Below are 12,211 nucleotides of genomic sequence, written 5' to 3'. Positions count from 1 at the left end.
AAAATAGATGCCATTTTTATAACCTTTTTACACATGAGATGGAGACTAAGATTAAGCTACTCACCTAAGGTTATGAAATCAGTAGGGGAGTTAGGATTCAACTTACTGATGAAATCTACTGGACATACTCCCTAAATTAAGTACTCACCAACTGATCCTTAATTACCAAGGAATTTGAACATGTGTTAGATACTGTTGAGATTCTGTTTTGAAACCAAAAATTCCTACCGTTCTTTAAAGCTTCTGGACCATTTTGGTTGAGGGAGATCCTGAGGTTATAAATACCATAACAAATTGTTAGCTATATGAAATTCCTTATCTATTTGCATCAGAATTTTCTCTGTCTTGTCCATGCAAGAAAAAAAATACAGAAATAAATTGTATGCTGAGATGGATGTAAGGTGGTAGTTATTATCTGTAACTCTTGATTTCATAATTTGCCTTCATCGAGACAACCTCATTGTTTCCAGTGTTGATTTACATATAAATAGATATATACATATACATGTTTATATATAATTCAACATATAGAATTATACTAAACTCTTGTAAAACTTGCGTTTACTTACCTATCAGAATTCTATTTAAAGTTGCATTTGAAAAATAGGTTCTACTCCTGAAAATAAATTTGAAAATCTTTGGCATGGACGATTACCTCTCCCATGGGTTTTTGTTTTTAACAAGAGTAAATCCTCTATTTAATTGAACCAAAGGAGTGAGACTCTATTAAGGGATTTCAAGCACGAGTGGACAGGGAGAAGGGGGATTTGGGGATGCAGGAAGAGAGCTTCTCACTGCCCTGGAATCATCCCAGGTCAGCAGCCACCTGCTAACCAGCTAGCCTTGCTCCCTGACGTGACCCACTGCCTTTGCACTTTGTGACTTGGGCTTTGGACTTGAGTTTTGGTAACTAGGAGGCTGCGTTTCTAACCTCATAATTCCACTTTGAAGAGCCAAACATTATGTAGATGGTAGACCCTGAGTCAGCTCTAGGATAGGTTTAAGGTACCAGGGGTCCATGGATAGAACTGTAGTTCGGTACATTTGGTTTCCAGTGTATATTATTTTATGCATTTGAAAAACATTATTCTGTACCTGGGTGGCTCAGTCGGTTAAGTGTCTGACTTCGGCTCAGGTCATGATCTTGCGGTTGGTGGGTTTGGGTCCCACATCACGCTCTGTGCTGACAGCTCAGAGCCTGGAGCCTGCCTTGAGTTCTGTGTCTCCCTCTCTCTCTGCCCCTCCCCTGCTTGTGCTCTTTCTCTCTGTATCTCAAAAATAAATATTTAAAAAAATTTTAAACATTATTCTGCATAGGGGTCTATAGGACCAAAGGGGTCCGTGATCCCCCCAAATTAGAACTCCCTATGATAGATTTCCTTTTCTTTTATACAAACATCCCGTATGGGGCAAATTATGTATCAGAACGAAGAAGTATCCTAAAAACTCTGTGTTCTTTATGGATAAAAGACCTACTTCTTTAGTTAATGGTATAGGAAACCTACCAAAAAGTGGATAGGTCTGCAGATTTTCATAAGAATTGCATCTTCATGAGCGAAAATATAAAACTTCCTTCTCTCATCTAACTACTGTGGCTTTTCCATTGCAAGCAGGAAAATGGAACCGCTACACAAGAGGTAATACTTGCATTATTATAGTGAGCATTCTGCTTAGGATGAAGCAGAAGAAAAATACTATAGCAAGTAGCACAGTAGCATTAGCCACAAGAGAAATGGGCCTAATAGAATTGTTTTTATCATGGCCCAGGTTAATTATCCACTGAGAGATACTTGGAATGAATAAATACAATTGCTGTGTTCTCCAATATTCTAACCCATTGTACCTTAAACTGTACTTGAATTCAAGTATACATTCTTAGCCTTTTAAAACCTCATTGGTAGAACAGAAGTAAGTACCCATAGAGGAGAGTAACTCACCCTATACTTTCTTTAGAAGCATCACCTCTGAAGCAGAATGTGTAATGGAAGCCCAGAAGATATTTATTTGGAGGAAATCCTTCTCATTAGCTGTAAAGGTGGGACAATATGCCACCAAAATACCCAATTTGTATAGTCTTTTGATTTCCATCTCTATTTGCAATGATAGCCTGAATAAATCTGTTTATGGTTGGCAACTGTGAGGTCTGGAAGCAGCCATGAGCTCTTCAGTGGAAAGAACCAGAGACCAAGAGGAGACTCAGAAGACATGGGTGCTAACTGGTCCCATGCCGCTGCTATAAGCTCCATGCTATCAAGGGAACAACACTTAGTCTCTAAGGACTGAGATTCCCCATCTGTATCCTGAGAAGACAAATTGGCTGTTCTGAGTTGTTTCTGGGACCACGGTGCTGATTCTGTGTCTCCCAGATCAATGAATGCTACACGGGTGCCTTGGAGAACTGCCAGTCTCTCAGGGGAGACAACGTAGTGATGGGTGTAACGGCTGGGGGGAGGCCTGCGTCAAAACAGGCCTTGGAGGAGCTGGTGGGCATGGCTGAGAGAAGAGGGCCATGCATTTGCAGCGCTGGAAGCCACACAAGCAAAGGCAGAGGTGGAGAAGAATGGGTAACAGAGGGTAGCCTGGAGCTTCGCCTAACCATCTCGAATTTTTATAAAGGGAAAACCAAAAGATGTGGTTGGACAGGTACGGCCAATTGATGGTTGGCCTTGAAAGGGCTACTGAAATCTAATTGTGTGATCTCAGCCTCGATCATAAAAAGAAGGGCTGAAGGCAGTTTCTGAAATTAGATCACTTCTCCAGATTCTTTAACTGAATGGCAGCTTTAGAATTCTCCTGAACAATCTCTCTCCCTTGATGTCCTCATTGGTTATTAAACTTTATTTCCTCTCCTTTTGGCTGTAAAGATTTCTTGAATAGCATTATCTAGCATTGTCTCTTGAACTTGTTCAGTGTTCATGAAATGGCCTATTTAGATTTCCACAGACAGCCTTCCCCCTGACCATTTACATACAACTCTATCCCTGTCATACGAGTGGCCACTCAGAGCTGCCAATCTAGCTGGATGGCTGGGCTTTCTGTCCAGATGCCGACTACTTCCCCACTACTTCCTAGGACTCTATTGGAAACCCATCCCTAATTCCCACGTCTCACATCTTCCTCCCCAGTGTTAGTCCAAAGCAGGATCTGGGGCCAGATTTCTGGAGGCAAGAGAGCCAGTTGGAGCACAGGGGGTCACTGACTTCTCATATACCCTGTCTGCCCGCCCCTCCACTCCACCCTGTACCCCTTTGGATGCACCCCCTCCCTTCCTCACTGCCAATTACCAGCCTCAGCACAGGACAGTGTGAGGCCTCCCCAATCTCACCCACTTACCAACTCTCTGGTCCCAGCTGCTCGTGCAATGAAATGTCCCAGGGGACTATCTTCATCTGAGTGTTTTCTAAAACACAGGTGTGTTTCCAAACTTATCAAAAGGAGTGTTCATGGGGTAGGCTTTCTTCTTCCTTTTTCTCTCTTTTCCAAGAAGTAAAAACCTTAAGAAAATGTCTAAAGTGTTCTTACTTACAACAGGAGTCACAAAAGTAAGTCTGCTGGGACAGCGCTGGTGAAAACAGACTGGGTGTAGAGCTGTCTTCATTATTGGAGTGCTGAGCTGCAGAGACCGGCCCTCGCTGGAGGAGGCAGCCACCTCAGCCCTAGCCCTGTGGCTGGGTTTTCGAGAGAAGCTGGAAACGCATGTTTGCGTCTTCGGCGAAATCTCTGGATTTGTAAATTCTTGCCCAGATAACTTAAAAAATCCTGTGTAGTTCAAAGAAACTAGTCTCGAGGCTGGCTATACCTGTATGGCAGGTCAGCAATTCGCAGCTTCAAGAGCCCTGGAAGACTGTTAATTCGGGGCAACCCAGGGTGTGACCCGACCCTCAGCTTGACAGGATTAGAGATTCCATTTTGTCAGAGTTGGACCAGTCTCTTGAGTACAGCTGAACTCATCAGAGATCGACGTATAAACTGGAGTGCCACCTGATTTATTCTAAGGAGAGCTATAATGGTTGGACGAGCCTGGATGTTCAGGTCAACCTGATCTGGTGAGCACATTGTATCCTTCTTAGAAAGCTATACGGAAGGCGCAGTGAGAAGGCTGCTTAGCGGACAGGGGAACTGACTGAGGGTAATTAGTTGGACGATCTTCATGGTGAGCAGCATCACACATTTATAGTCTGATGCATCCATCTGTGAAGCTGCTCCTGCCAAAGGAATATGAATCAATCCCTGTGGAGAGTGCTTTATGGACGCTAAGAAATTCTGACTCTCTGATTCAACTTTTTATAATAAATAGCTACTATCTGCTTGGGCTGGACGAATTACACTGCATTGTGCTCAGCTTCTGATATCCATGCCCACATGGATCCCAGTGGAGGGAGTGCTATTTCTCCCATCTTACTGATAAAGAAGCTGAGGCTTAGAGAAATTAAGTTACTTGCTCCAGTCATGCAATTAGTAAGTGGTACGGCCCGGATTCAAACCCAGGCCTATCTGATATTAGAGCCTCTGTTCTTAACCACTGCCTTCCTTTTTACTAATTTCCTACTGTAACAGGCCAATCGCCTTCAGGTGATATCTCGCTTCTCTGATAACACTAGTTACGCTACATTCCTGTCGGGGGCTTGGGTCTTTTAAAGCAGTTTATGCCTGGACCTGACCGCATCGATCATGTACTCATGTTTTTTAGCTTAACACTCAGAGCTGGGGAGAGAAGTGGGGGGAACACATCTCCCTGTCACTGCTCTTTCTTTCTATCTAAGTAACTGTAGTACCCACAGCAGGAGAGAAACCCTGGCTGGAAGAAACAGTATGCATCAAGAGGAGAAAGAGAAAGCCGAGAAGAGAGGTGGGAAGGAACCGGTCTGTAATACAAAGTATCCTCAGGGATTTCCCAGTGGGATACCCTGCTTCCCTATCTCCCCATGGTTCTCAAGCCACCGGGGCCACTTGGAGCAAGGGAATTCCCCTTTCCCCGTGCCTGGCTGGTGAGGGGCCCAGATATAGCTGGTGGTTAGGTTCATTTGCACTAATATCTCCCATGAGCTTGCCTGGGGACCTCACCCCACTTTGTTTAATATGTTCCTAAGAAAATTCTCTTCTGAGTCTCAAAATGCCGTTTTCCATTTCTAACTGCAAAGCGGTTGATCCTCGTAGGAAGTTACCAGGAAGCGTAGTAAAGTGAAAACAGGCAGGGACCCAAGAGAGGGAGCTGACCACAGAGAAAATACCATCCCAACATCTTCTTCTCAACCCATTTAAAGGTATACTAGATACCCAATACTGGATTCATGTAATATAACCATAATTTAGGGGGAAAGAGGATTGACTCTTTCAGCCAAGAATTTTCAAAACTGTAACCCTCTTAGCTGTGCAGTTATCATTTAATCTAAAACATTGAAATCCCAGGGGAAGATATCACCATTTCCCCACACACTCGTGTTTATCATTCCATTTGCCCATGGTTTCAAGTGTGGAACGTAAACTTCCATAGAAGGAAAGATAATTCTCCCACCAACTCCATTTTCTAATCTCGAACACTCGCAGGACACCTAGCTGTGCTTTTGCTATAGGCTGCATGTGAAGCTGAAATGCATTACCTGCCCAGGACACTACATTTTAAGTAAGAGCCAGCATTTCTGAGTGCTTCTCCATGCTGGGCATGGTGGTAAGTACAACAGACACAAGTTGTCTCATGTAATCTTCACAGTCACCCTACAAGTTGAGTACTATTTTACCACTTGCATTTTATATTTGGGGAAAGTGAGGCAAAAGTGGCTAAACAACTTGCCCAAAGTCACACAGCTACAAGTCAAAGGGCCATAATTCGAACTCGCCAGCCTGATTTCCAGGTTGGCATTCTTAATTCTTATTCTATGCTCCCTGCAGGTGGCTTTGAAGATGATGACTTTGACCTGCACCTAGCCAAAAATGGCTCCCTTGATGACCAAGGAATTTGCCGGAGAAATTTCTCCACCTTGGTATGGGAATAGAAGTAAAAGATCAAATTACTCAGTTAAGAGGCTATATTAACCCAAGGATCAGAAAAGGGGAGCTGGTTCTTTCCTACCCGCCCCCCCGCCAGGTTTATTGAGATATAATTGAGAAATAATATTGTGTAAGTCTAGGGTGTCCAATGTCATGATTTTGTACATATATACTATACTGTGAAACGATTACCACCTCTATCACCTCACATAATTACCTTCGTGTGAGTGTATGTGTTGTGAGAACAGTTAAGGTCTACCCTCTAGAGCTGATGCTTTTAAAGATGGACACTTACTTCAGTTAGACTGTAAACTCCTTTGAGAACAGGGAACCTATTCCAACATCAAACATGGTGGCAGATCTGGTAAGAATCCAGTACGAATTTGCTGTTGGTTGGTGTGTATGTGGTCAATGACTTTGAATAACAACTTGGTAAGGACCTCTGTAATTGAGTTAGGCTGTGTCAAGTTAATACCTCATTTGGCTACATTTGTAACACTCTCCTCTTTTCCGCCATAAAAATATCTCCCCAGATCTCTTCAGGTAGAATTTTATTTTCCCTTCCCTAGATCATCATAGAGTGCTTTTAAAACTTTACACATTATGTCTCGAATTTACTGAGCCACATCAAAGAGCAACTGAATAAATAAAAATATATCATATTCCTGAAAAGGAAAAATGATTATAATAAAAACTTCCAATTGTTTCCAAATTAATATTTATATCTAATGTAATTTCAATCCAAAAACTTATGGGTTTTATTTGGTTTGTGTGGAATATTAATTCTTTTCAACTTGCCAGTGTTCATCATCTTGAAAAATAAATGGGCAAAAGCTTCAGGACTTTTTTTCTCCTAAAGAAGATTAATGAAGGTAAATTTTTCATACAACTTGTTAAAACATATGATAACATTAACATAATTATAATAGCATCCTACAGATAGAAAAATTAACAGATCAATGGAATAAAAAAATGAGCACGGATATTGACCTTACTGTAAAAAAATAAGTTTGAATGTAGGAAAGGTGTAAGTTGGTGGGGAAGGGAGGGACAGTTAGATGTGTGGGGCCAAGTCACTGGACTAATGTGTTGGAAAGAGAGCATTCAGTTAACTCCTAACTTTACATCCTAAACCAAAGAAAACTCCTGATGGGTTAAAGTAAAATGTTTAAAAAAAAAATAAGAAAACTATGAAAAGAGAACTATTTTTCAAGTTAGCCAAAGGAAGATTTTTTAAAACACCATAACGTCACATAATATTAACAATCCCCTTTATACGAAAAGTCCACATTCATATTGGACCCCAATCCTGAATCAGTCACTAACTTCTATGTGATTTGGGGGCAAACGACTTACATTCCTTGGGCCTTAGTTTGTTCAGTTGTAAATTTAGGGCGTTGATCACACCATCCCTAAGATTTCTTCTAGTTCCGGCAGCCCAGGATTCTGATTCTGAGCAAAATCGATTCCCTTTGGTTCCCTTCCTTTCCCTTTTCTGACCAACACGACCTATGAAACAGAAAAGCAGACCAGGTGAAATTGGTTTCTCTTCTGACCGTGGAAACAAAGTTCACAGGAGGTGTTGATGTTTTTCTTTTTGCAATTATGCATTTCACCAAGCATCTGTGGAGTACCTGTTATGTGCCTGATGCTGTCACCACCTGACTTTTATGTGTCACCACCTAACTTATATGTGTCACCACCTATAATACTCAGGGCATGTTGGAGAGATCACTATTCCCATTTCACAGATAAGAACTTCAGGGCATAGAGGTTAAGGTATATGACCAAGCCATGTAATTAATATGTGGCTCACTCAGAATTTGGGCTTGTATTTTCTTCTGACATTGTGATTCAGAGTCTAGGAAAATTATCCCAAGAGAAATTGCAGGCAAAGGACAAAGTCTTACACACACACATACATTACTAATAATATTCCTTACAAATCAGTTTCTCTACTAATTAACTAATGAATAAAGTTGTATTTTTTAAACAAGCTTAATTTATATCTAGGGTTAATTCTGTCACTGACTTAAGCAAAAATATCTGAACTGGAAGCGTTCCTAGCCTGCTTTCAGGTTTGCTTAGGCATCTCTTCCGCAGAGTTTACTGATACAGCATAGAAATTATGGCAAAGCCCAGTGGAGTCATTGAACTGAAAGTCTCAATACTGCTCAGGAAGGGATGCCAAATTAAATAAAAAGAGCCCCAGCAGTTCTGCAGCTGTGTGCCAAACCAACTGCTGGTATAAGGTAAATGAGGACCAAACTTCCTCTCACTTGTGACCCTTGCTGGTATTTAAACACCAATGCCCAGAGACCAGCACACTGTTCTATAATAAGGGAATACATCGCAATAGCAAACATCATTATAATAAATAATAAACCCATTCACAAAGTCTTTCTTAGGTCTTAACTCAAAGGACCGCCATTTAAACTCGCTTCCTCTCATGGGCCCCAAGTAAAGGTTGAGGCGATCTATTCTATCTAAGTATCAATTTGTGATCTGCAGCCCTAGGTTATAGAAAGATTGCATAGAACACAGAGGTCCTCCAGCTGCTTTCTTTTCATATCTAGTGACAACGTTGGAGCGGTAGTGTGGTATAGTATTCACCAATATGCCAAAATCACAAAGGTAAGCAACTCAAGCCATTCTTTCTTCTTGTATGAGATGTAACAGACATGTAGATGAAATCCCAGTACTTTATCGTTCTCTTGTAATCATTTTCCAGAATTTTTTTTTTTTTTGAGAGAGGGAGAGAGAGAATCTCATGCAGGCTCCATGCTCAGCACAGAGCCCGACATGGGGCTTGAGCCCACGACCCTGGGATCATGACCTGAGTTGAAATCAAGAGTCAGAGGCTCAACCGACTGAGCCACCTAGGCACCCTGCTTTTCCAGAATTTTTAAATTTCTACCAGAATGCTACAAAGAAATGCTGTTACATATATAGAGAAAAAAGAACCACAGGAAGTAATTAGACTTCTATTTGTTAGTCTGAATCCACCAGAAAATCCCTGAGCCCAGTGTGTTTCAGGCTCCTTTGAAGAAACGTTTTACAAAAAACCAAGCTCTCCCTTATCTTTAAATTTTGAGGTATGGCCTGATACTAACAAATCACAGCAATGACCGTTGTTAGCTATGCATTTATTCCTTGTCCAGAATGCTGGTTCCTTGGAATGACAATAGGTGTTCCATGAAAGAAAGAGTTTTGTGGTCCCATAAAAATGAGAAATGTGAGGTTGAAGAGAGTCAGACTGACCTTCACACACTTAGGCCACCTGGAGTCACTGACTCACTGGTGCCCGTCATGAATCTCTAGGAGGAGGGTAGCCGGTGCAGTTAGTGTTGCCCAAACTTCCTCAGACCCTTCTCGGCAGAACAGCTCCTAGAACTATATTCAGAAGAATGCACCTCGGGAAGTTTTGCTTAAGTGCTGGATTTGAAGTATTTTCGATGGAAAAAATTTTAGACGATACTACATATTTTCCTTTCTTAGTCTCATTTTATTGGAATCTAGTAGTTTCTTGGAGGCTTTGGGACATCATAACAAACTCCACCCATTTTTGTTTTTTTTATGTGATGTGCTATACGGGGCCTGTGAGGTGTACAGATGCTCACACCTCAGACTTCAGTGTGTTCAACGTGATATTTCCTCTGGAGTCTCCTCCATGGTCCTCTCCGCTCACCTCACCCTTCAAGTCTGTTCCCAACCCCATGGTCACTGCTGCTACTAACTACCCTTGCCCCGTCCTAAGACCCCTTCCAGTTCTGAGAACTTCAACCCTCCATATGCCTTTTCCTTCCTCCTTCCCTTCCTTCTTTTCTTCCTTCCTCCCTTCCTTCCTCTCTTCTTTCCTCCCTTTCTCCCTTCCCTCCTTCACTTCTTCCCTCCCTTCCTCTACCTCCTTCCCTTTCTCTTTTACCTTCAATATTGGCAATTTCTGCTTTCTCTTTTTCTCTATCACTCTTGCTGGGATTTTCCAATTTTATTAATCTTTTCTAAGAATCACTTTCTCTATTTTTCTCTATTATTTGTTTTCTATTTCATTGATTTCTCCTCTTACCTTTTTTATTCTCTTACATATTGAGTGTTTTACTCTTTTTTTTTTATATTAAGACTCTTTAAGGTAGAATCTTAGATGATTGATTTTTGACCTTTCTTCTTTTCTAATGTAAGCATTTAGGATGATAAATTTTCCTCTCAACAGTGTTCTAGCTGCATCCCACAAATTTTAATATGTTGCATTTTTATTACCATTCAGTTCAAAATTCCCCTAGTGATTATTTCTTTGGCTCATGTAGAGCCACCCTTACGGAGAAGGGTTTGACTTAGTTCTCTCATTCTTATTGAATTCTGATTTAATTCCATCAGGGTCAGAGAATATACTCTGTAAGATTTAAACCTTTTGAAGTTGTTTGAGACTTATTTTATGGTCCAGGATATAATTCATTTTGGTGAGTGTTCCATGTACATTTGAAAAGAATGTGTATCCTACAGTGGTTGGTTGTAATGCTCTATAAATATCGATTAGTTCAAGGGGGCTGATCTTGATCTAATACTCAGATCTTCTATATCCTTACTGATTTTTAAAAATCTCTTTGTTCTACAAATTACCGAGGGGGAATTTTTAAATCTTCAACTCTGATTGAAGGTTTATCTACTACTTCCTTTAGTTCTGATGATTTTTGTTTTATTATTTTGTGTTAATGTTATTAGAGACATACATGTTTATGATTTTTATGTTTTCTTGGCTAATTGACCCTACTTCTCTTCCTCTTGGATAATAGTCCTTGTCTTAAAGTCTACTTTGTCTGGGGCACCTGGGTGGCTCAATCAGTTAAGTGTCTGACCAGCTCAGGTCATGATCTCATGGTTCGTGGGTCTGAGCCCCACATCAGGCACTGTGCTGACAGCTCAGAGCCTGGAGCCTGCTTTGGATTCTGTGTCTCCCTCTCTCTGCCCCTGGCCCCCCTTCTCAAAAATAAACATTTTTTTTCAAAAGTCTACTTTATCTGATATTAATATAGCCACTCCCTCTTTCTTTAGCTTACTGTTTACATGGCATATCAACCTTTTGTTGATGTTGTCACTTCAACCTGTGTCTTTAAAATTCACTTCTTATTGATAGCATATCGTTTTATCTTGGGTTAAAATTCAGTCTGATAATCTCTGCTTTTTAATTAGAGTGTTTAGTCTGTTTTCATTTAATGCAATTATTGACATGGTTTGATGTAGAAAAACTATTTTTCTACTTGTTTTTTATTTTCACTATCTCTTTTTTGTTCCTTTGTTGTCTGCCTGACTTAGGATTATATAATTTAAATTTTTTTAATATTCTGTTTTATTGACTTTTGAACCATACCTCTTTGTGTTATTTTTAGTGGTTGCTCTAGGAATTACAATATGCATCCTTAACTTATTATAGTTTCCTCAGAGTTAATATTGCACCAGTTCACATACAATGTAAGGAACTTACAACCATAGAATTTCATTTACCCACCTCCTTGTGTTATTGTTGTCATGTGATTTACATATATTGTAAACTGCACAGTATGTTATAATTTTTTGCCTTAAATAGCCAATTGCCTTTCAGAGAAACTAAGAGAAGAAAAACACATAGTATTTTATATTTACCATAGACATCTAAGTTTCCATCTTGTGTCATTTTCTGTCAGCCTAAAAAATCTTCCCGTAAGCATTTCTTGCCTGCTGAAGGCAATGTAACACATACCTGCTGGTGACGCATTGTTTTCTTTTGCCAAAAAAGTATTTATATTGCCTTTATGTCAAATTTTGGGTTGCCAGAGTTTTTCTGTGGATTTTTTTTCAATGCTTTAAAGTTTCATCATTTCTAATAAGTCAGCCATCATTTGGATCGTTGATTCCCTCTATATAATGGGTCTTCTTTTTTTTTTTTCCCGGATGCTTTCAAGTTTTTCTCTTTGTCTTTAGCTTCCAGGGGGGTTGACTGTGTTTATCCTGCTTGAGCTCCTAGGATCTGTAAGTTTATGTTGTCCAGAAAACTGGGAGACATTTTGGCCACTATTTCTTTAAGTATTTTCCTCTACATTTCTCTCTCTCCTCTCTTTCTAGGACTTCGATCGAATACAAATTTTACAACATGATATTGCCCACAGGTTTCTGAAGATCTGTTCTTTTTAAAATAATTTTTTCTTTCTGTTCTTCAGGTTAGATAGTATCTATTGATTTTTCTTCAAGC

At 40.3% G+C, this 12,211-nt stretch overlaps 2 protein-coding genes across 9 annotated transcripts in view; one reads left to right on the top strand and one right to left on the bottom strand.

Moving 5' to 3' along the window:
- Window positions 1–12,211, top strand: part of IQCH (IQ motif containing H) — a 211,544-nt gene that overhangs the window by 44,487 nt on the left and 154,846 nt on the right. The window contains exon 6 of one of the 8 annotated variants that reach the window (XM_045449331.1): window positions 5,890–6,127. The exons of 5 other annotated variants lie outside the window; for them this stretch is intronic. In XM_045449331.1, coding sequence (XP_045305287.1) covers window positions 5,890–5,925 — 36 coding nt within the window. In that variant the 3' untranslated portion in view covers window positions 5,926–6,127. Of the gene's footprint in view, window positions 1–1,953; window positions 2,540–5,889; window positions 6,128–10,472; window positions 10,478–12,211 lie in introns of those variants that run through there. 2 more of the 8 variants (XM_045449332.1, XM_045449330.1) reach the window with 2 other exon arrangements.
- The window catches only part of AAGAB (alpha and gamma adaptin binding protein), a 115,907-nt gene that overhangs the window by 101,012 nt on the left and 2,684 nt on the right, over window positions 1–12,211 (bottom strand). The window lies entirely within an intron of this gene.

Source organism: Leopardus geoffroyi, chromosome B3, assembly GCF_018350155.1.
Source record: "Leopardus geoffroyi isolate Oge1 chromosome B3, O.geoffroyi_Oge1_pat1.0, whole genome shotgun sequence".
Lineage (NCBI taxonomy): Eukaryota > Metazoa > Chordata > Mammalia > Carnivora > Felidae > Leopardus > Leopardus geoffroyi.
The sequence above is the reverse complement of the archived record's forward strand: the minus strand, read 5'-3'. Positions and strand labels throughout refer to the sequence as shown.